General features: G+C 46.2%; 1 protein-coding gene across 2 annotated transcripts in view; it reads left to right on the top strand.

The window, feature by feature from the left end:
- Positions 1-4,087: 4,087 nt before the first annotated feature.
- Positions 4,088-24,097, top strand: part of ANO1 (anoctamin 1) — a 72,170-nt gene continuing 52,160 nt past the window's right edge. The window contains exon 1 of one of the 2 annotated variants that reach the window (XM_066320466.1): positions 4,088-4,178. In XM_066320466.1, coding sequence (XP_066176563.1) covers positions 4,121-4,178 — 58 coding nt within the window. In that variant the 5' untranslated portion in view covers positions 4,088-4,120. The remainder of the gene's footprint in view (positions 4,179-24,097) is intronic. The other variant, XM_066320464.1, reaches the window with a different exon arrangement.

Below are 24,097 nucleotides of genomic sequence, written 5' to 3'. Positions count from 1 at the left end.
ATAACATTTTTCTCACTGAGCTCCGCGAAATATTTAGTGACGAAGCGATTTAAAAAAAAAAAAATAGAAAAAAGAAGCAGAGACTGCTCGCAGAAGTAACAGACCTAAAGGAGCTCAAAACAAATGAAATCGCCTGGCATTTAGGCACATGAGCTCTACGCAAATGCTAAGTGCTACAGAGCCCAAAGCACTTCCCACAGCCTGAGGTCCACCTCACCTCACCTAAGGTCTGTCAGGGGTAAGCAGCAAGGAGAGGAGATTAGAAATATTAGAAATAGGACATCCTCACAAATGTCTCACCAACCATCAGAGCTTTGAGAGCTTAATAAGAGGAAAATTGCAGCCAGACTCCTTTGTACAGTAGACACCACTGGAGCTATTTTTTCATAAATATTGTTCATCCCATTTAAAAAAAAAAAAAAAAAAAAAACAAAACACCATAAAAAGCCTTCTGGCTTGACTTGTATCTCATGACAATGTTACTAAGTTCTGTATTCTGTATATAGTTTTATTTTGTTTACTAGCATATAGTAATTTGCTTAACAAGGGTTTCAGTGCATTACATGCAAAAAGCACTCATCCTATTTATGTAATCTTGCCACCTGCTAATTCCTCTGGGCACGCCTTAGCTTTTACATTGGGACTTATCACTCCCTGTTTATCTTTCCTGCATTGCCTGTGGTTTTAAGGCAATCTGGAACCTGATTCTATGCCATATATCCACTTTTATTTTTGCCTGTGAGGCCGTGGCAGCCAGGGAGCGTGCTCTGTGTGTGGTGAAGGCGAGGGGCAGGGGCTGTGCTGCTGTCACAGCCAGGGTCAGGGCTTGTTTCACCATCATGTGATTGTGTTCACGCTGCTCCTGGTGCCTGCCAGGGATATGGGCTCTTATCTCTGTGTGCCCCAGCTGAGAGCAGGGCTGCATTGGATCCCTGCCTTCACTGAATGCTCCTCAAAAGTGTAAAAAACTTCCAAAAACTAGTCCAAGAAGCAGCTCCAAGGCAGAGGGGTGGGTGTTTGCCATTCGGGGTGGTGGGGCTGCTGCCACAGGCAGGCACTTTCTCAGAGCACCCTGAGCACACAGGAGCCTCCACTCAGCTCTAGAACACAGCAGCCCAGAGCTGCATTACTGTTGTTCGGAAGGCACACACTTCATTTTACAGACTAAATATTTCCAGCAAGAGCACTCACTGGAGGTGCGGGTGCCAAGCCCCACTGTCGCCTTCCTCACCACTGGGAGAGCATTTTTGTTTTATTGCACAGACAGTGGGTTCTCCATCCCCTCCCTCAAGTATGTGTTGAGATGGCACGCTGGGTTTATCACAGGCTGAGGAAGAAAACCGGAGCTGGAGTCTCTGCTTCCTGTCATCCCAGCAGCCTGTTTTAGCTCATGGGGCTCTTGAGAAGACAAATCTCGTTTCCTCTGCGCCTGCTGGAGCCTGAGCAGTCCCACAGAGCAGTTCTGTCACCTCAGGTGAGTGGTCCAGCCCTCCTTAGCCCGATCACACAGTCCATGTGCACATGTAGAGGAGGGAATATTGAGAGGTAAAAGGAATAGTGTAGGGAAGCAGCGCAGGAGCATGGAGGTCGGGCAGCCTCTGTCCAGACCCATGGTTTCCCTGTTATCTTTACAGAAGTTTCCAACAGTGGGCTTCTCTGGGGAAGCTAAAGGACCTGCCAGAGCTCATCCAAGGGTGTGGGGATGGGGATTTGTTGTCCTGCCTCTCGATACTACAGGGTGGAGCACAGATTCCACGCTGCACTGACATTTTTCCATTTGCACTCAAATCCGGGCTATGTCAGCCTAGGACCTTCCAAAAGAATACCAGACAATTAAGGTGTTTTAGTTTTCAGGACAGTAAGACAAATTATTGCTCATTAAGACTTAAACACCTCAAATGAGGCAGCAATGTCAGCTTTATTATTTATTTTTTTCCACACGTGAAGCTGGAATACACACCTACTTCTCAAAATTTGGCTTGTCAGACTAAAACTTCCTAAAACCTGCTACGAAATGATGTCATCAATCAGCTGATCTACCTCTGGCTGGGCTTTCAGTAGGGACTACTCCCAGGAGAGGTGGCACTTCAGTGATGAAGGATCCAGACTGAATTCCCACCCCAGCTCTATCCAGCAGATGCTCAACGAGCTTGTGGCCATGACGAGATGGGATACTGGAATCTAGCACGATTCCCAGATTCCTCTTTGTGCCTCACATTTGTAAAACAAATATATGTCTTGGTCCCGTGCCCACATTTGGGTCTGTCGCAGATCTTTGTCCAAAATAAATTAATTATAGGCGAAGGGAAACCGGCACATTCCCAAGTGCCTTTGATCTGGGGGTTAAGAGAGCTGGTGAGTGAGGCTTCAGTGCAACACAATCCACTCGCCCCTTCCCCTGCTAAAATTAAACCCAGTGATGTGCACTTCAAAAACAGTCCCGTCCAAACTGTCCCAAAACCAGCCTGAAAGTTTAAATGGGGCAAAAAAGATAGGAAATGTAGCCTGAAACCATCCTGACTCAGGGCTTCTGGGGCTTATACCCCACGAAGGGAAAGTCCACATGCATAAATTCCTTCGTTTGTGTATTTACCACCCTGTGTTTTCTGCCTCTCCTGTCAAACCCTCCAACCACGCCAGGAAAGATGCTTTTACAGTTTTCCAAACCCCACAGAGATACCTAAGCCATAACCCGCCACATTTCCAGTAGCAAGGGGGAATTCAGAATGAAATTTAGAACCATGATCTGTAGCCTGGGGGCGAGTGCCACCAGCAAGATGCCACTCAGCAATGTCCCTGCAATTTCCCTGGATGCAAGGGGATAGGGAAGGGCCTGGGTACAGCAGAAGCACAGCAGTGAGAGGAGCTTGCAAATGTGGGACACTTGGGGGGCTGCCTGCCAGAAGCTGGAAAGCCTGCTGAGCCTCCTTCCTTCTGCCAGAGCCCTTGCACTCTCCTGGGCTTTGCATTTTAGAGGGTTAAGCGTTTGTGTGAGATTACAATTACAAAAAAAAAAAAAAAAAAAAAAAAAAAAAAAAAAAAAAAAAAAAAGAGAGAGAAAGAGAGAAAAGTCAGAGAGACCAGATAAATCTGCATCAGGTTTGCCTGAGTGGGTTTGTGCAGAGCAGCACGGGCTCGGGCTGTAACTTTGGAGAAAACCAGGGAACCCCTGTGGGGCACTGGAAAGGGGAATAGCCTGAAATCCTATTCAAACCCCTGTACAAACACCGGAGCCACGCAGCGGGAGGTGTAAAAACCAAGCGCCAACTATTTTACACCTCTCATTTCTTAAAAAAAAAAAAAAAAAAAAAAAGTTTCAAAAACTATCCTTCGAGGGCCTGGGTTGGTTGGTGCGTCTATGGCGACCTCCAGAGCATCCCTCCTGGACCAGACCTGGGAGAAGAAGCTTTCCCGGGAGACGCGGTGCAGAACCTTTTCCCTGCTCTCCCAGCTGGGAATCTCGTCAACTTTCCCACCGGGGCTGCGAGAACCACGGGGAGTGGCCAGCCTGCACTTTGGGGCTTCTGCAACAGACCCAACCTCTCTTTCCCTTTTCACCTCCGGGGGGAAACGAAACCCGGCAAGGTGCGGGAGCCTCTGTTCAAGGAAAGACAGAACCTAGGCGCGGGCAGGGCGCGGGGGTTCCGCTGGGGCAGCGCAGGGCGCGCTGACCTTTCCGCGGCCGCGCTCTCCCCGCCCGCAGCTGCCGCCGTCGCTCCGGCGCCGCCGCCCCAAGGTCAGCGCTGCCGGCGCAGGTACGAGCGGGGATTGCGCGGGGATTGCGCGGGGATTGCGCGGGGATCGCGCGGCTCGCCGGGCGGGGAGAGCCGCGGCGTCACCGGGGGAGGGAAGGGAAGGGAAGGCAGGGTGGGAGGAGGGCCGGCTCCCCGCGGAGGGCCCGGCCGGGCCGGCTACCGCCCGGCGCCCGTATTTAAAGTGTGCCCGGGGGCGGCGGGGCGCTGCGCGGAGCCGCTCCCGGAGCAGCGCCGCCCGCCCCGGCAGCAGGGGGGACGAGCGAGGAGAGGGAGGAGGAGGAGGAGGAGGAGCGGGCGGGAGGAGGGATCCTGGCAAGTTCACTTTGGTACCAAGTGGCAGGAGGGCTGCGGGGCTCGGACGGGCGATGGAGAAGGATGAGATCCACCTGCGCAGGCTGCCGGCCGCCGCGCCCTGGGGACCGCGTAAGTCTCGGCCGCGCTGGGGAAGCTGCGGGATGGGGACGCGCTTTTGCCCGGCCGGGGACGGGCTCGCCGGGCGGCCGCCCCCGCTGCCCCGATAAGGGATTTATTCTTAGCGTTTCCATCGACTATTTTTAAAAATCCAGAAATAATCGCCGCAGAGTACCGAGGACCGGCGAAATGAAATAGCTTGTCTCCCACCTCTCTTCCTCCCACCCCGCCCTCCCGAAGAGTAAAACAGTGTAAAGTCCTTTTAACCTATATTAATATAGTAATTAAAAGCGCGTCTAACCGCGGGAAGCCAATCTAATGATGAAAAATTGCCAGAGTACGAAGTATATGTGACAAATCCTTGAGCCGATGATTGCTGTTAATTCACACGGTGCTGCGGAAGACGAGCTAAAAAAACCCCAACTTACTAAATGAAATGGGTCTGTCTGAGATTGTCAGTAATGTTTTTACAGAAGTGACTAAATCATGTATCTCGCTATCATTAACTAATGTGTGCAGCAAAATAAATTATATATATTGGAAGGGGAAAATGCATTCCTTGGCTGAGAAGTTGCAGAATGTTTGGAGCCAAAGAGCAGATCGTTTAAATGGTAGGGGGTGGGAATTTCCTTGGCTTCCCTCTGGAAATAAATCACGGCTCAGTGTCTGTGTGCATGCATGTGCACCCACGTGCACATTTATATAAAATCTGTGTATAGAAGACCTTCCCGCACACGCACTGGGGACACAAATTTTGCAAGCACTATTTACTGAACGCATTTTTTTTTTCTACCAGCTTGGAGACAATAAAACCAGAACTGAGATGCTAACCAGGAACATACTGGAACACTTCTGATTATCCAGCTGAATTGTATACAAATGAAGTAAATTTAGCATGGCACCATTTATAAATTCCATGCTTTACAATCAAAATTCCAAATCTAGCTGTTTGCAGCTAAGAATAGCGTGGGGAGCCCTTTTCTTTACTCCATCTTTTTGGATTCCCACGAAAACCTAGAGCCTGCTCATTAAATAGCCAAGTATTTCACTGGAGTTCAGCCCATTTCTAGAAGAAATGCTGTTTACTCATCAAATCTAGGCTGGCCAGAATGCTCAGAATTTAAACTTTTTCTTTAATATCTGACACAAAACAGGTGGGCTATAGATCTAAGGAGCAGGGGACAGGGTTCCTGCATGACACTGGTTGTCCCACCTTAACTTCCTTCTGGAAATAAGGAGCTCCAACTTTGCACAACTGCAGTGGAAGGCATGGGAAGCTGAAGTGTTGTGGCAGTACATTAACAGAGATATCAGTAGGAGGACTAAATGATAAAATGGCACTGGGAACTGCCATTACTCATGGGGCAGGTGGCAATTTATCACGAGGTAATCGCAGCGATAGGGTGGTGAGAGTCCTGAGAAATCATTTGAGTGGCTTTTTATCTTTGAGGAGCACAGTCTTTCACAGTGACATTATTTAATTTACTGAATCACCGCTTAGCAGCATGAACAGCTTCATTGATGAGTTCAAGGAGCGGTTTTGTTCTTGGCGGCATGTGTTTGTATTTCTGTTGATAACCTATCCAAAAGAGCTTATTTGTAAAAGCTGTTTCTAAGACAAAACTCCTGCCTAATGACATAGCAGAATTTGTGGTACAAATTTGCTTTGTGACTTGCTGGAGAGACATGTGGAGACCCATCCTTGAAGTTTTTACACTCAAAAAAATCCTTCTGCAGACAGCAAAGGAAACCTGCTCGTTGCAGGGAGTTAGGAAAAAGTTGGGGGGCAGTGAAGGGATGATGGAAGACAGCAAAGCAAAAGGGAAACTGTGCTCCCCTAAGCTCTGGGTAAATACTATCTGTTGCCTTAATCCAAGGTGCTGTTTCAGTTATGACTACCAAGGAGAAAAGTGACCTCAGCACATTATTTTTGGCCCTGTCGGTGGCATGAAAGGACAGGTGTCCTGAGCTACATCTGTGCCCTGAGGAGGCAGGCACCACAGCTCATGCCTGCCAGCGAATTATGTGCCCACTCCTTCTCTGTGCCCTGGGCCAACGAGCTGAGGTGCATCTGGTGAGGATGGGGTGAGCGGCACAGCTGCGGTGGGCTCTGGGGCAAGGGAGGGGCACGTCAGCTTCTGAAGGGACCGTGGTGATATCCTGGCACTGCAGAGAAAAGCTTGGAGGCGCTGGGACAAGTGCCCAGGACTAAACCCAGCTTTCGGAGTCAAGTCTTTACCCCTTAACCTTTCAGCAGTCAAAAAGCCCCTGAGCGAACCTTTGCCCCCTTTTGAAAACAACCTTAAATGCTGTCAGACCAGCGCCACAAAAAATGAAATGCTTCTTCCCTTCTTCTCTGAAAGATCTTTTTCTATCCCGAGCTGGGAGTTCCGGCATGTCTCCATGGGTTTCTGGTGTGTACTGCCCAGCTTCCCCTGCTAGCACTGCAGCTCTTTCCATTAACAGCGAAAATGATGGAGCATATTAAACTAATAATTAATCAGAGATGACAAGGGACTAATAACTGTATTGATTTAATTAGGACTTCTTTTCCAGCTCTGTAACTTGCAGTCATGCACATCATTAACTTAATATTTTAATTTGTCGTAATGACTTATTAATTCCTGAGGCTGAGCACGGCCAGGGCAGCGGCTCTGGCTTTGTGGACCGCAGGCATGTGCCACGGGAAGCATTCCCTGTCCTGCCCCAGGCTGGCAGCAGGCAGGGCAGTCACTGGGAGCTCTGACAGGGTGCTGGGAGGGTGGGAAACGGGGCATTGTGGAGTCAGGTGCGGTGGATGTGCTGGGAATATGGTGTGGAGCTCTGGGGCCACAGGCTGAGGTCGCACGGGTGCGTGACATGAAATATGGGGGGAAAGCAATGTGCCAAAACAGAAGGCAGGCAGCAGAGTAACCCTGGGAAGTAGCAGTGTTTGTTGGCATCGGGAAGGGAAAAATGTCCCTTTTGACTCGAGTTGCACCCTTTGGGTTCTGGCAGTTTTGAGAAAAGGAAACTCGTGGGGACCTGCTGTGGTTGGAAAACAAGACTCACTTTTAATTGGAGAGGAAGGGAAGGGGCTGTGACAGGCGTGAAAAGCTTGAGGACTATACCGTGTGAAAGGCTGATGAATGCCAAGTTTGGCCCCGCTTTCTGTTTTATTGGGGGCACTTGGCACTAACGGGGGCACGTGTGGCATCTTACACATCTGGGTCCTGAGCGAGATCCCCTGGGACGTGCTCCTGACCTCTGCAGCAGGAAGGAGCCGCTCTCACGGAGATCCCAGCGCTGAAGAGATGCTCGTATCACACTGTACAGCAAGGTCTGTGACTTTCTAGGGAAAGACATCCCCTTAGCCTCCACGCAGAGCTCAGCATCCTGCTCCCTGTTCTCCAGGTACCCGCGAGTCTCTGCCCTGTGCCCGCGGAGGGCTGATCCCTTCTGCTATATCCTCATTTGCCACAGAGGGCAGTCAACGCAGGGATGAGGTCTGGGAAAGCCAAAGGCACCGAGCAGGCTCCAGAGGAAAGCCTGTTCGAAGTCCTTGGCAGTGTCCTCGGGCAGGATGATGGGGAATTTGAAGTATCTAACGCTATCAAAACCCGCATTTCCTACAGAGCTGTTGGGTCACTGCACAGGGGCGCCGCTGGTCCGGTGAGCTCCGGGAACGGGAGTCACCACGCTCGTTTCTTTTGAGCGTTCTCAGGGATTCTGACAAAGCTCTTCTGCTCCCAGCCTCGTGTTTTATTACACAAGCCAAGTTAGCGACAGTGGGGTGAAAGAGCTCTGTACGATCTCAGAGGCTGCAGAAGGCGCTCCGCTGGCGTGGGGTTATTCACCTCCCCAAGCTCACTCATGTTTGCAGCCGAACTGGGGATCAGGACAAGACTCGCAGCTCTGTCATAGCTACAACTCCCGAGGGGAGGGGGGTTTGACAAATGACAAGTTTTCAGGGCTTGGCAGCTTTGCTGGGGCCCCGTCACGGGGTTATTTTCAGTGGTGCTAAGTCATCTTGTGCCAGCTGTTAGATGTAAGCGATGCCACTAACACCGCGCCGCTTTGTTCCGGGGCTCTGAAGAGCGCAGGGATAGCGGTGTCTCCGTTGTTCCTTCGAGGTAATTGATGGTAAGTGTGGGCCTTTTAGCAGCCACCACAGGGGCTGCGGCTCGGGATGCGCAGGAAGCAGAGCTCCTCTACTGGCCTGCATTAGTCCCCACGGCTGCATCCTAGGCGAGCCCACACGCCCTCCAGGGAAAGAGACTCTTATTTATTTGGTTTGGCCTTTCATTAGTATCCCTCATCCCTCTATTTCTGAAAGTAGTACTACATGCTGGTGGGAGGGCCAGCTCTTCTCCCTGCCCCCTAACCTCCCTGCATCCTTTCGCCTTTCTCTGCGGCAGCTGACCCGTGTCCCCGCTCCGTCCTCGCCTCGCCTTTGTTCCGTGCCTTTGTGCTGCTCCCTGTGTTCTGTGTTCCGGCTCCCTTTGCTCTTTCCAGTGCCTTGTCCCTGCCTCTCCTCTGCGGCTGGCCCACATGCCAGTGTTTGCTGTCTTCTTCAGACTCCCACAGTTCACATTTTTTGAACCTTCTGCTGGCAGTCTGTCCTTCCAGCCATTACGGAAACTATTTCCAGATTTGAACTGATGGAAAGATAGCGCTAACACCAGACCCAGTGCCATTCCTCTTTAATATCTTTGCCTGCTTACCTTATCTACATATCTGATTTATTCTTGGCAGCCCTCTATCTGTGCAAGGACCTGGATGTACATTCTTATTCCTATCAGAGGAATATTAATAATGTATACAATTACTGAGATGGCCTTTCAGACTGCAGCTCGGAAAGGCAGAACCTTTCCTTGTTTTAAACTGACACAAACACCTATGACTTTTTCCACACAACTGTAAGTGCTCTGAGGGAGTTGTAAAAACCTGAAGTCTGTTATGAAAAGCCTAAGTGGTTTGCAGGCATTAACTGCTCTTTTCATATCCTATAAATTATTGAACTTCTATCATGACATCAGTGATACATAACAATCTGAGTTATGCATTCCTGGCTCCCAGCCCTGCTGGTTTACCTCTCCCTCTGTTTGTACCCTGACGAGTACATACTAAAACAAGGGGGAGAAAAAAAAAATCTCTGTTTTCTAAACACATTGCAAAATATTTGGTGCCCCTTGTACATCTTCATTGACGTCAGCTGATATCCTGCTTGCAGAACAAGCTTGCAATGTGCAGTAGGGATCCATGTGTTGATAAGTAAGGTTTACTGAGAGAAAATGTACCCAGGAGAGTGAAATACATTCCACAGCATTCAATTAGTGAAAGAAGGGAAAAGTCTAGCAACTAAATTACATTTTCAGAGCAGATTCAGGACACATTGTTAAAAATAGAATAGGAAAAGTGAGCAGATAGTGACTTCAGTGACATCATGGAAGTAAAAGTAATGAACTCTGAATAGATTTTAAAATGTTACTTTTCAACATGATACTGTAGGAGTTTTATAGCTTTTGTTAGGAAGTGGAAAGGGAGCCAAGGTGGAAGTTTCAGGGCTAAGCATCATTCAAAGTTTTGGGGTTTTTACTCCTCTGAAGTAAAGGTGGTGACAGACACTTGTCCAGAGCAGCATTAGCAGTCAGAGGAAAACCTCGTGCGTGTTTGTGTCTGACCATTTGCACTATGGCATCCTGCCTTCCCACACACCACGAGACACGTCAGTGAGTGTGCCTTGCAGTTCTTCCCGGATTTTGGAAGGCAAAGATTCAAAATATGATGTGACTTGATGCTTGTGGTATGACTGCTCAGAAAAAAAAATACCTTCTGCATGCCACAAGAGATGGAAGCCTTCATGCAAATCCCATTAAATTCATCACGAGTGCGGCGTGGCGCTGTTGGCCTCCAAAGGTTTTCTCTCCACTGTTGGATTGGTGCTGTTTTGGCAAACCAGCAAGAGGAGGGGAAGCAAGGGATGTGTGGGTGTACTGAATTCACTCAGTGTTTGGGAGCTGAGCATCCAGCTCCAGATTTAATCACCTCTTTGGTTTTGATTAGCATTGGCATGGTCACAGAATCCCAGCGTGGTTTGGGTGGGAAATGGCCTTAAAAATCATCTTGCTCCATCCCCTGCTGTGGGCAGGGACACCTTCCACTATCCCAAGTTGCTCCAAGCCCCATCAGCTTGGCCTTGGACATTTCCAGGGATGGGGCAGCCACAGCTCCTCTGGGCAACCCGTGCCAGGGCCTCACCACCCTCACAGAGAACAATTCCTTCCCAATATCCTATCTGAACCTGCTATCCCTGTTTGCAGACATTCCCCCTTGTCCAAAGTCCCTCTCCAGCTCTCCTGGAGCCCCTTTAGGCAGTGGAAGGGGCTCTAAGGTTTCTCCAAAGCCTTCTCTTCTCCAGGCTGAACAACCACAGCTCTTCCAGCCTGGCTCCATAGGTGGCTCCAGCCTTTGGGGCATCTCCATGGCCTCCTCTGGACTCGCTGCTGCACGTCCACATCCTTTCCAAATGTTGGGGCCCCAGAGCTGGATGCAGTGCTCCAGAGTAGAGGGGGCAGCATCCCCTCACTTTCCCTGCTGGCCACACTGTTTTTGTGGTACTCCAGGTGACGTTTGGCTTTTTGGGCTGCCAGCTCGCCTTGACAGCTCAAATTATGCTTCTCTTCAGCCAGCAACCCTGAGTCCTCCTCCTCAGGGCTGCTCTCAGTCCATGCTCTGTGTCTGGGGTGCAGGACCTTGGTCTGTCCCTCTGGAGAAGGCAGTCTGGACCTCGGGACGTTTTCACTGGGGTTCGACCTGGTGTGGGCAGTGCTGATGGAAGGTGTGTGGGCAGCGGTTTGGGATGTACCAGCTGGTGCCATGGTGCATCTGGAGGGAGGAATCTGCTGTGGGACCACTGGAAAGGGGAGACCAAAGCAGCTGTAGCCTGTGTGGTGAAAGCCCCCTTTCCTGTTAGTGGAAACTACTCTGGTATTGTCTGTATCCTGTGTTCCTGGCACGGAGTCTGGGACTGGTCTAAAGAAGGCAAACGATTCTCTGTGAGTAGTCTGAATGCTGGTATGTGGTCAGCAAACCCCATCCAGATGCTTGTATCTCTCTGCAAACTTTCGGATGTTCTTCTTCTGATGAATGGCAAGAACAGGTTTCTAAAAATAAATTAATGGTTTTCCCTTTTTACTTCCTGTGACTTAATATACTTTATTTATCTATATAGCTACTAGTCATCATCATTCTTCAGCTCGCAAGAGTATAAACAGAAATGAGCCTGAGTCACAGAGTAAGGATGTGGAGCCAGGCTTTTTCCAGGATTTTAGCCAGGTGTAGGAGTTGCAGCTCCGGGGTCAGTGAGGGAAAGGGCTGGCTCTGGGATTTGGGCCTCAGGGGTCTCACACATGACATGGGCAGCACAGAGGGGAAAGCTGCTTTACGCATCTACCTCCAATTGGTAAGACCTTGCAGCTCTGTGCAAAGAGTTAAAAAAAAAAAAGTCATTAGAGGTGGAATTCTTAAGGTTAGTTTTTCACTCAAAAAAGTGAGATTCTAGTCAATTATTCCTCTCACACAATCCCTAAGGTTCATCAGAGCAACATCCAAAGCAACACTTACTTTCCTTTAATCAGTTCAAGTAAAGTATTTTCACAAATTTAGTCTCCTAGGGCATACAGTCAGTTCATCATGCTGCTGCCCCAAACCGACTGTAAATTTGAATCAAACAGATCTGAAAATAAATGACTGTTGTCAGGAATTTTAAGTAGAGGTCTCCTTTGGGTGGTTGCCTACTGAAATTTAAGGCTGCTTCTGTGCAACAGTAGCAGAAGATGCTGTAATTTTGTTCACTCCTTAAAAAATGGCAAGGAATCTAAGCTAAAACATGCTGAGCACCATTTCCTTTGCCAGGATATATCTTGGGAGTACTTCTCTTAGTGGCAAACAGAATAATGAAGAGTGAATGTCCACATACTCTGTTTTTTTAAAAAAAATCAGGATAACTGATTGTACAGAGAGTGTGAATTGAGTAATCCTTAACTTCCATTTCAAGGTTTCTGGGGGTTTGGGTATCAGCACTGTACTAGCAGGGTTGTGTTTGCAATTTGTCTTTTAGAGTATAGCATTGGCATCGGCAGGGACATAGATTTGAAATGTAATTTCATCTTTACATCTTTATTGCTGTCAATAATCCATTTCCCATAAGGCTGAGGCCAGCTAAAGGCATGAGAGAGCAGCTTGAGGTGTGTTGCCAGGACACACTCCAGCTAACAGAGACAACTCTTCCCATGCCACGGATTTCAAATGCAGTAATTTTGGAGAAATATTTGACTTCATGTGCCCTGGGATGTTAGATGATGTTTGGGCTCTTGGAACAGGAGCAGATCCTGTTTCTGAACCATGGTACTTGAGGATACACAGGAGATCCTCCTGTAATTCCCAAGTTAAGAAGCTGAACACTAAAATCATGTCCCAGCCCTTTTTTATATGCTTTAGAAGGCATTTCTGTATCTCCAGATCTTAGAGGACTTCACAAATTTTCGGGAGACATTGTTGGGAGCCCATCAGTCCATTTACACTGCATTCAAGTCGCAGAACTTCTGGCATATGACAAGAATGAATATGTTGAATTTATGGGTTTGACAGGCAACAGAGAGCAAGAACTGTCATTTTAGTTCACTTGAAATGGATTTAGTTCATCCTGAAATGGATTCAGCCGAGAGAAGAGAACACTTGTCCAGGTGAGACCTTGTGCAGTGTGTAGGTGAGGAAGAGGCAGAGTGCTCTGTGTCTGCCCCAGATCACACGGGGTAAAACTCTTCCAGGTGCTCCTTAGTTCAGAACTGGAGTTTGGACTATCGTGCTTATTCACTCTGCTGCTCACTTTGTGGGGGACTGAGGAGTGCCATCACACTGTAAAAATTAAATAGCTTATTTGGTAAACTTGCAGCTGATCGCTTTCTTTTGAGAATGAATCTGCTCTCTCAAACACTGAAAATCGTGGCAAGTCATTGGCTACAAGAGAAATTGTGCTTACTGGTACTGTCCTTACAGTGCCATAATGACTTGTCTTTTGTGTGTTGTGATAAGGTATTTTTGATTAATTTTAACCATTTAAGCCCACCTAACAGCATAAATGAATAGTTGAGTAGTGAAAACCAGAGACCATCTACTAATTATCAGAGGAAGAACAGAAGCAGCTTTTGGTTTAGATTTTAAACATTGTTACATACTAGAGGCATAGAAATCAAATCTAAGCCTTTTAAAGCTAATAGTTTCTAAATGGCAGATGAAATAACTTAATTTTTAAAGCTTCCCTTTGTAGCATCTCGTTAAGAAGCTCTCAGTTAAAAGAACCACATTATCGTTTCCAAAACAAGATCTTTGCTGTCGTGATAATATAAATTAACAAAAGCTTTCCTTTTTCTCTCTCTTCAGTACATTTTCTCAGAATAGCTCCTGGGGGCTGTGTCCTGCAATTCCCTGTGCCCTCTGGCCCTCATCCAGAGAAGCACTTAAGTGTACAAATAGCCCTGGTTTTGGTGGCAAGCAGGCAGCTGAGCAGGAGACCCTCCCGTGTGTCCCGACAGCTTCCACGCCTCGGTGTCCACGGGAAATCTGCAGCAGCTTCCCACCCTCCACAGTGTCTGCTCCACCTGACACGAGCAGCATTCAACAACACAGCCCTTGCTGTTGCTTTTTGTCTTCTTTTTGCCAGAGTCAGGATTAAATGCTCAAGATGAAATTTCTTGTTCGGACTCAGATGTTTATTAAGTTTTACCCTTATTTCAGTCTCACAAGCCGTGAGTTCTACAGCACTCCTAGCTAACAAAAAACTAAAAACGGCCCTCATCTCTCTCTCTGCAAGGCCTTTTAAGGATAAACTGTTGAATTAAGAAATAACACCTCAATTATTTTTACTTTTAACCCAATAACCAACCTTTTCTATCCCATTCCAAAATACCACCCAGACCCATGAAGAAGAAGGTGAAAAAGAAGGACTGCCCTACACCCTAAAACCTCCATCTTGCTTTATATATATTACTATATTCTAAAACCTTAAACTCTAGGTTTTCCACCCTGTGATATCACACACTTCTATTCACACTACACACCCATAATCCCATTCAATTTTGTCATTCAATTTTGTCATTCAATTTTGGAAGCCTTCTCCACGGCCTCAGGGGAAATGCAGTGTTTTCCTGGGGGTCAGTGCCTGTGAGCACAGAAAGCCTGAAATTCTCAGTGCTCAGGGTTCCAACACCCTGCCCCTTCATTCACACATCTGTTTTGGAGCGGGGTTAAGGGTTATTTAGTTGAAGTGGAAGATCTCTGCTTTTCAGGGAGCTTCTGATGAGCTCTGCTCCAGTGGAGGTTTTGCCATCCAGTTTGGAAGGTAGTTGAGGATTTCAGCCCCTCGCCAGTCACAGCACTACATCTTTAAAACAACACCCAGTTGAACCCTGGGAGCTTGTGATTGATTTCAGTCCAGCAATTACTCAGTATTGACTGACTTGAGCGGGTTTTCAGTCAGGAGCAGGGTTGTTTGCGGGAAGTTTCATGTTTTTCCTGTGGCAAATAAACTCAGGGACCCTGTAAACATATTTTAACCTCAATGTGAACAATCTGATGTTAAAGGAAAAAAAAAAAAGCTTTTAAATCCCACAGATTGTATGTGTGTAGTCTACTAATGTATTTCCTACTAATGTAAGTAGGAAAATAAATACTTTTCATGACTAGATGATTACAGGGAAGTATCCTTCCTCTGAAGTACGGTATTGATGTCAGACCAAAACAGGTAGCTAATTTCAGCTTTCACCTTTTTGAGTCCTCTTTCCGTCTCTTTGCACCACATTTTTCTTGCCACTGCTTTCTTTGTTACTTGGTTACTTTTTAAAAATTTGTTTTTAAAGATTAAAAGGAAGGAGAAAGGAGGATATTACAGAAACAAAGGCCAAACTGGGTAGAGAAAATGTTTCAGCTATCCACAGGCAGGAAATCTGAGCTCCTCTGGAACCTGAACGAGTCCTGGAGCAGCCCCGTTATTTTTATATATTTATTTTCCTCTTTGACTGTTCTGCCTGCTGCCTGCTTTTCCCACGTTATCATCAAAGTGGCCCCAGAAGGGACAGTTGTGAAACAGAAATTATCTGTGAGCCGAGGAACAAAAACAGAGCTTTTGTTAAGCTTGGTTTTAGCAAAACCAAACAGCTTTAATTGCCACAAGTGCTTGCAAATGTTGCTGTTCTCTCCTAAGTGTGCTTTAATATGGGAGGGAGAATGGGAAAAGGCAAAAGAGATGTTGGTGGCAGCTCCATCTCATTGAAACTTGGACTGAGGCAGTGGTGGTGGTTTCTCACTCTTCCTACTCTGTGCCCTGGCCAGACTGCAGATAGGTTTGCAGCACTGAAGGAAAAAATAGTTCCTTCCCCTGGTTCACATGAACTGCTTTGAACTGGAACAGATGTGGATGTACAGAACTGTCTGCTCACAGCGACTGTTCCATTTATAACCACGGGTTTTCTATTCAGGTCTCTTTATCATTTTAACTTATTTTCTGTTTCCACGTCCTTTTCCACAATAAAATATTCTTAACTAAATGGGTTTTCAGCTCACATCCAAAGCCTTTGCCAGTACTATTCCTTGCATGAACTTACAGAGCCAGCATTATTGATCAGTGACTTTTTGCTGATAGGGATGCCCAGTGGATGCAGGGTTGAGTTTGGGCTTGTGGGCTTTGTAAGATGGGCTTCAGAATATCAGTTTATTCCCAAATCAGGGCGAAATCTGGAGTCTGATGGTGTTAAAATCTCGTAAGAGGTGTCTGTAATTTCCAAATGGCATTCCTGTTGATTTTCTGCTTTGTTGAACTGTGTTTGACTCTGGTGTACAAAATAAGTTTGTGTGCAGCCCAGACCAGAATGGTTCCAGTGAGTACAGATAAGAGATTTGCATTCAGCCACAAAAATTTGGTCGATGATGTTGGGTTTGCTTTGTGTTTTCCATGAACTCGTACTTCAGGGTATGTTCATTCACTGTTTGATTCGATTAAATGCTCAACAATTAATTCTGCCAATGCTTTGCTGAGTAAGAGGATAAGTCCTGCAGTTTCCACAGGAATGTGTCCTGGGATGAAGAGGAGATGAAGTAAGGGATGAAATCAGTATTGGTTTTTGGGTAAAACCAATCAGATTTGCCACTCCAGTTCTGCACTCACTTGAGCAGACCACGTGGCCTTTAATACAAAATCAAGAATTCATTTTTTTAGAGTTATTTCCATTTGTTCTCTGGTTCTTCTATGGAAACAGCCAGTTGTTTGTATGTTGGAGACATGTACATGTGTCAAGTTCTTTGTTTTAGTTCATTGCTTTCGGTTGACACGGAAAACAAGGCTTTCATCAAAGTTGTTGAGACAGATAGGATTTTAATCCAAACCATTGAAAAGGCAAAGCCCTCTGTGACCAGGGTTTTCTCAGGGTTCAGCTTTGAACTGCCCCCTGCACTTCCTTCTGGGAAGGCCAGAGATTTTTCTTCACTTCATGTCGGAAGGCACTTCTCATTTCTGATTGACTCAGTTTCACTGGGTGGCAGAATCCCATGAAGCAGCGCTGTGTTGGTGTTGGGATGCTCTGAGGAAGAGTCCAGGAAGGCAGGGAATTCTGGTTCCCTGGGCTATGGGTTCCCCACAGCATTGGGAAGGGAACACTTTGCTGTTGTTGGGCTGCCGTCACATCACTCAGGTTGAATTGAGAGAAGTGCAAATAAAAGTAAATACTCACAGTATAAATACTGATAGAGTCACAGTGTATTTGAAAGAGAGTTTCAACTGCTCCCCAAGAAGAGATAATGAAGAAACAAAATGAATCTTTGTGCTGAATCTGGTCTGAGCAATGTTAGCAGGTAGTATCTCTCTCCATCTGTCCATCTGATGGGGTGTACACTGGTTTCTGACACAGTTTGCTCTTGCTCAGACTCTGACTCTTGTGTACTTGCCATCCTGGGTGCACCTTCCAGTGTGAAGCATTTCTCTTGTTCTTTTCTCCTTCCCGTGATCCGTACACTTTCTATTTCAATAGCTGTAGCTTGCTTTATTTGCTCAGTTTAATTTTCATTTAAAGTTTCTTCTCGGTAAAAAAGTACAGATATTCATCTGCAAACAGTTTTTAAATCTCTCTGGGTGTTTTTGGCTGCACTGCAGAGGAAACCCTTTCCAGACTGCCCCCACAGCAGCACTTCCCTCCTGAGCCCTCCCGGTGTCCTTGCTCCACCCTCCCGCAGTTTTAACAAGAATTAAAACTTCATGGGAACGTACCCAGAGCACAACCACATCAAAGCTGTGGTGGGAGCCCAGTTTTCCAGCAGAGCAGGCCAGGCCTGGTGTTTCAGTTCTGATGTGATATGTTCTGTAGGAGCCCTACGTGCAATGCTCAGCGGAGGCTGGACACCAGACGCCGAGTTCCCAAAAGCTAATTGCTGTCTGGACTGAGGCACCACCTCCATTACCCATCTCTGTAACTTGTCCACATGAGTTGTTTCCTCCCCTCTTTCACCAAAGCACCACATCATTTGTCTGGTTTTAATACTGACCAGTAGTGATTCCTCAATGTGAAGAATGTGCACTGGAGGAAAATCTGTTTACAGTTCTTTGATAGATCAGTTCCAGTTTTGTTCACGTTTGCCAGTTTTATTGACTTTATTTTTGAGGGAAAATAATTACATGGAGTCTGGTTTTAGTCGAAGGCTCCTCTGGTTTATGTGAGGAACAGACAAAGACCTGTCACATCAGAAGGGTGAAATCGGGTGGGGGAAAGAAGTGTTCTCTCCCTGCAACAAATAAATCAAGAGCTTCCACCCTCCAGGAATATACAGTAATGTAACACGTGTGGGCACTAAGGATAAGCAGACACATCAACAGAGGGAAGTCTTTGACAAGTTTTAGGTGTGTCACTTGGTCATGGGATGTATCTTAGCAGACAGTCTGTCACTTTTATTCTGTAATAACTTTTTGACAAGAGACAGATAATACCGCAGAGTTTATTTTAAGGTAGATTGTTTAATTTTGTGTCTGTTCTTTTTCTTTCTTTGTTTCTTCCTTTTTTTTTTTTTTTTTTCTTCCCTGTTTTTTTTTCCCTTTTTCATAAAAAAAGCAATTAGTGCCCTGGCTGTTTGTTAAGCTTGGGGGTATGGGGCAAGTAGCTGGTTATATTTGGGAAGGAAGCAGCTGGATGCTGTTGGAGTGTCAGTTGCTTGGATGTAGGAGATGTGACCCCTGCTCCCATCCCTCTGCCACATGCTGTGCCCATGAATGTAAGAGTCCTCTTGGGACACGTGTGGGAGCACCAGGGCGGCCCAGAGAGGCTGCACATGGGGGAAAAGGGATCTTTCAGAAAAAGCTGTTGAAAGAGGGTAAATCTGGGTGATCTCTCTTTTCCAGCTTCTCATCTTACGCAGCCTGATTTGTTTTACATCTGGGGCGCGATCGACAGATAATTTTTATTTAGGGAATATTGACTTGCCCCGTTTGGAGGGCACAGAAATTTGCTGTGGGAAACTGGCGCATTCCTACAGGCTGGATCTCCAGGCATGTCTGAGGAGGGGGCAAGGAGTCTGAGCCCAAACAGAGGGAGCATAACCTGGCCCTGAAGTGTTTTCTTTCGTATTCATAACTTTTGGGTTCCACACTGGTCAGTAAAACGTGGCTTGAGAGGCTGTTCTTGTAAAAACACGCCAAAGTCTTTCCTGAATCCATTACGATGTGCTTCGGTTGGTGATTTGTAGTGAGGGTTTGTCAAAATTTGTGTGAACAAGGGTTTCACTTTGCATTTTCTCTATTTTAGTGGTGGTGTACAGTAGTGTAAGATAGGATCAAGGAACCCTGTTAAAAAAAACGAAGAAAAGACCCATCTTGCCTCACTGAATTTATCCAGCCAAATGATGAACTTGGCCCATGAGGGTTATTACTGCAGCATTTCTGAGCCCTTACATCAACAAGGTGCTTTGCTTTCCATCGTGTGTGGTTTCAGGAGCAGAGGCCTTACAGCAATACCAGCTTTATCTCATTAGGAGATCTTGCCCCATCCTCAGCATTCTCTTGCTTAGGCACTTGATCAATCACTTATTGACTGAGTCTGCTACATGCAGCCTTCACCTTTCCTTGGACTTGGTAGTGCTGTTTCATTCAACTTTGATTTACTCTACAGTCTTACAGCTTAAAACTTCAACCCTGCCATCCCTTCCTCTATCCATGTAAAACTTGAACCCATCAAAAACTCCAGATAAATGTGAACAGATGGATGTTAACCTGCTAAATCTTTCTGAGAGCACTTATCCTTTAAGTGCTTTTTTCTTTATTAGGGAATAACTCATAGCCCTACCAGGACAAATAAATGCTTCCATCAAGTAAAAGTCAGTGCGGAATAAGTGAAACTGATAGTTCTCCAAAGTATGTGCTGTAGTTTGGAAATGCCTGTGAGAGGCTGTCACTGAGAACAGGCCAAAAATGGAACCTGGAGGAAAAATTAGAACGGAGGTGGAATGTTATTAAAGCTATTATTATAAACACAGGGGGCACTCTGATATTGTTTCTCTTCTTTAACATTTCCATGTGAACAGGGCTTGCTGCCTGGGAGTTTGCTGCATGGGCTCCAGGAACCCTTTTTTAGGAGAGAGGAGAAGGTGCATGTTGTCTCATCAGATTTATGTGTTCAAACAATTAATTTGGATCTTAAGAGTTATGAACTGTAGGATTTCTAATCTTTCTCTAACCAGCAGGCAAGTAATTGATTGGAAGAAATATGGGCTGGAAAATACTTGACTCCTGACTCCTTCAGAAATGTGAAATCTCTGAAATCTGCTCCTGGAATCGTACAGTGTGTGGACGTGGTCAGTCATCCAGCATGCAGATGGCAAATGGTTTTGGAAAGGGCTTTAGAAAAATATTTCCACCTCTGTTTTCCTTGGGACCGGCTGCTGTTGCACCCTGAAAATAAAATGAGAGCGGTTTCCTTTGCCTCTTAAGGAAAGGAAACGTGTGTTTGTGGTGGTGCATGTTCAGATTTCATGTGCTGCATGTTTGGGTGGCTCCAGAAGCACTCCAAGGCCAGGGGATGGACTCCAGCGGGAAATAAATTGTGTGGGCAGCAGGAAGGAGGCACTCTGCAGGTGACAGCTGTGCTCTGTCACCTGGGGTGAGAGGAGCCCAGCGTGGTGGCCCTGCTGCTGTCCCAGCGCAGGGGCTGGAGCAGCACTGGGCTCTCAGTGCTTATTCTGTGTAATTAAACCCTCCAACAGCACCAGTGGGCAGCAGCTGTTTTGAAAATGACATGATGGACCCTTGTCAGGACATTCTGGTGGCAGCAAGCCCGTGCATGCTTGCAACTGAGAGCACCCCATGTCCCCTTTGATGCCCCACTCCGTGCCCTTGGGTCAAATGTCCTTAAGGGTGGCCAGATTAATGAAGACCACTGGTTAATTTGCTTAAATTTGTAAAGCTGTAGCTCCTGGAGCATGGATATAACAGGCACATGAGCAGCATCGTCCAAGGCTGTTCCCATGTGAATTTTTTTCCCCAAGAAAAAAATGTCTTGAAACTTGAACCAGTGATGTTGGTACGCTCCCCCTTCAGCTTTTTGTGTGCTCATCCCTGGAGCTGTCACACACTTTCTTAGCACTCCGTCCCTTCAGCAAAGTAATTAAAACCAGCGAGCCACAGGCTCTTCTCCATCCTCCAAAGTGTTTAAATTTAATGGCCAATTTCATAAACAGTCCGATAGGTGCTGGCACATGTTGTTCCTGAAGGGTAATTCTGGCAGCACGAGTTGTCTTGTAGTTTAGAGAGAGAGAGAGAGAGAGTGCTCTAAAAATTTATCTTAATGTTGATTTTTTTGTGGAGCCCATGGACCTCTTCCAGTTGTGCTCTCTGTGTCCCCAAGATGAGACTTTCATAGGAATTGTAACTTCAGAACACAGGAGATGTCAATAGGAAATGTGGGGGGGTGGGAGGGAAACACTTTTTGTCGTTAATAGCATTTCTGAATTTTCATGGTACTTTGAAGATTATTGCATGTTTTTTGATGCCCATCAAAAGTCACATCACGATACTGAGAAAATCCACTTCCCATGGCTTGGCTGCAGAGAGTGAAAATGAAGTGTATCACTGGACATTATTTCTTGTGTAAATGGAGGGATTGATGGTGCTGTTGGAATGGTTCTTTCCTGCCCTGTGGTGGCTTTCATCTTCACATATTTTATTCAGCTGTAGTCTTAGAAAAACTTCAGCTGTCTTTTTTGTTGTGCCTTTAGCTGTCTTTTTAGTTCTTTATTTTGTTTTAGGTGACGTTCTGGTGAAGGGTGTTACAGGAAAATGTTTTACAGGAAGTATGTTTAAAGAAGCTTGAAAGTCTCCAAATTTTGGTCCATTTGCTTTGTGTTGTTTTTCATCCTGTGACTACTGATGCTTTTGAGAACACCTTTTCAGCTTGGTCCCACAGTTTAGTCAGTAATGAACCAGACCTACTCATCCTGAGAAATCTTTATTAGCATCAGCAAGACAAATGGCCTGCTAAAACATCCACAGGTTTTTGTTCTCCTCAGTCAGGACCGACGCGTTTTGCCCTTAGTGTTGTGCTCACTGGTGGGAGCAGGAGCTGGCAGGGTGATCTGGGCTGTGCCCATGACTCAAATTGCACTGAGTCAACAGGCACCCCAGCCAATCCAGGCTGCAAACTGAATTATCAACGATAATTTCAGCAAAATTTGGCGTTCAGGTTTAGCCTGTGTGAAGGAGAAGTGGTTTTTAAAGCCTCTTCAACAGGGGAGGTTTAACTGAAGAGCAGGGGTTTGGGGTTTTTTTGGGTTTTTTTTTTAATCCGTGTTTGTGTTCTGCTCCACCGTGTGTTTATTTTAAAATCTACTTGTGCATCAACACATTCTCAATCTGAAATGTAGATCTCAGACTGACATGTTTTAAATGTTTGAACTGCATCCAATTTTAAAGTACCACAGTTATCTAAGAAGTACATCAAAGTTTCCTTCAGTGTTCATTTCTCATTATTATCTGTTCTGGAGCGCTGATTGTTTTTCGGTATAATTAGTGTAAGTTCTCCTTTTGATCTCCACGTCAGATGTGCTCTCATGTTTACAGAGAAGAATCTCCTCCAGGTTTACTCCTCCTAAGTTTTACTGTGTAAAAACCAAACTCCTGCCTCGATTCCACAATTTTAGGCATTGGATCTGTGCAGTATCAGGCCACTCAAAAGTACTGGCTTCATTTTCTTTGAATACGGTCACATATGGTTTGTATTTCCATCAAATTCCTCCAAAAGAAACCACCCAGATGGGTCAATGGCAGCTCTGTTCTTCTATGCCAACTTTAGGCTGGACATGGCAGGACAGTTGATAATAAGATCTAAAATAAAGCCTGCTGATGACAGATTGCCCCACCAAAAATTTCTTGAAACTTGAACCAGTGATGTAGGTACACTCCCCCTTCAGCTTTTTGTGTCTGTGCCTGTGGAGGTTTGGATCTGGTACCAGCAGCCTTAAATCTTGCATTGTTAAAGCAGACTTGTTGTTGCTTATCTTCCTGGAAAGGGATGTGCTCCCAGGACTGGAGATGAGAACCAGACAAGTGCAAAATCCTCCATCTGGGCAGAGGTAATTAGCCAGTTAAATGGCAGCTCCTCAAAGAAGGGTCCAGGACTCATAAACTATACATAAATCCACAATATCTCTGTGTAGGGAACATGCAGTAACGCTGCTCAGGGTTGGAAAAGCCTGACCTGGAGTACTTTATCCCATTTCAAGCATCTTTTCACCAGAAAAATGTGTAGCATACAGCCTAAAGCAACAAAAATGAAATGAAATGCAGGGAAATATGTCTTGGAAGAAAGTAGAGGAAGAGAAGCATCTGGCCAGTGGGGTTTGCAAAGTTCCCTTTGGGTTTCTGGATAGAGTTGTTGGGTTTGGGGCAATATTTATCATCCTTGTCCTAGTGTGAGGTGCCTTATGTTGGTGCTGAATTTTGTTTGTCACTCAGAGGGGAAAGCCCATCCTGACAGGAGAAGAGAGGGAACAGTGGGAAACCCTCTGCTCACTCATGGCCTCTGTGCCAGCTGCTCTCAGGAACTCCTGGGGTTACCATGTCCAAATCTTTGCTATTTCGGGCAACCACATCACAGAATCCCATTCATAAATTTCTCAAGTACCATTACAAAAATAGTTTTGTTTTACTTTATTTATATATTTATTTATTTGATTTATTTTTTGCCACTATTGCCCTGGCGTGAACTTCTGCTTTGGAGCCTCGTCTCTAATGACTGCTTTTGAGTGTTTTAAATATTAATTAATCACTTGGGCACTTTATTTGTCCTTCATTGCCCTTTGTCTTCTTGACCACCCAGTGTGGGATGGGAAGTGGGTAATGAGGGGGTAGATTTTTAATTTTTTCTTGTGTTCTAGGAAGAGCAGCTCCTCCCTCCATCACTGCCACAACCCCCTCTGTCATTTTGCATCTGTTTAAATTTGAGTTCCTGTGTCTGGCACAGCAGGTGAGGAGTGCTGCAGGCAGTATCCCAGAAAAAACAAGCTGCTGTTGCTTGTTCATCTTCACTGGACATACCCTAAATTGTAATTTTCCTTTTTCTGAGCCGTTTCTCACAGAGGGACAGTTGTACTGACACAGAATGAAGGAATCCTGGGGCACCAGAGGGTGCTGGCAGGTGACAATTCTGGAGCAGATGAGGAGCAGCCTGTGTTTGAGCAGGACACGTTACACCGTGCTGGGAGCTCTGACGGGCTCCTTGAGGATCGACAGTCATGAGAAAGATATTTTTGCGGGTGTTCCTGGAAATGGAGGAGTCGTGCTGTGTTTGGGCACAGGGTGGACAGGCAGTGGGTGTGCAGTTTGACCTTAAGGTGTTGGCTTCTTCCAGTAGGTTTGACACATG

The sequence above is a fragment of the Sylvia atricapilla genome, chromosome 6, assembly GCF_009819655.1.
Source record: "Sylvia atricapilla isolate bSylAtr1 chromosome 6, bSylAtr1.pri, whole genome shotgun sequence".
Taxonomy (NCBI): domain Eukaryota; kingdom Metazoa; phylum Chordata; class Aves; order Passeriformes; family Sylviidae; genus Sylvia; species Sylvia atricapilla.
Note: the sequence above shows the minus strand (reverse complement) of the source record. Positions and strands in the feature narration are given on the sequence as shown.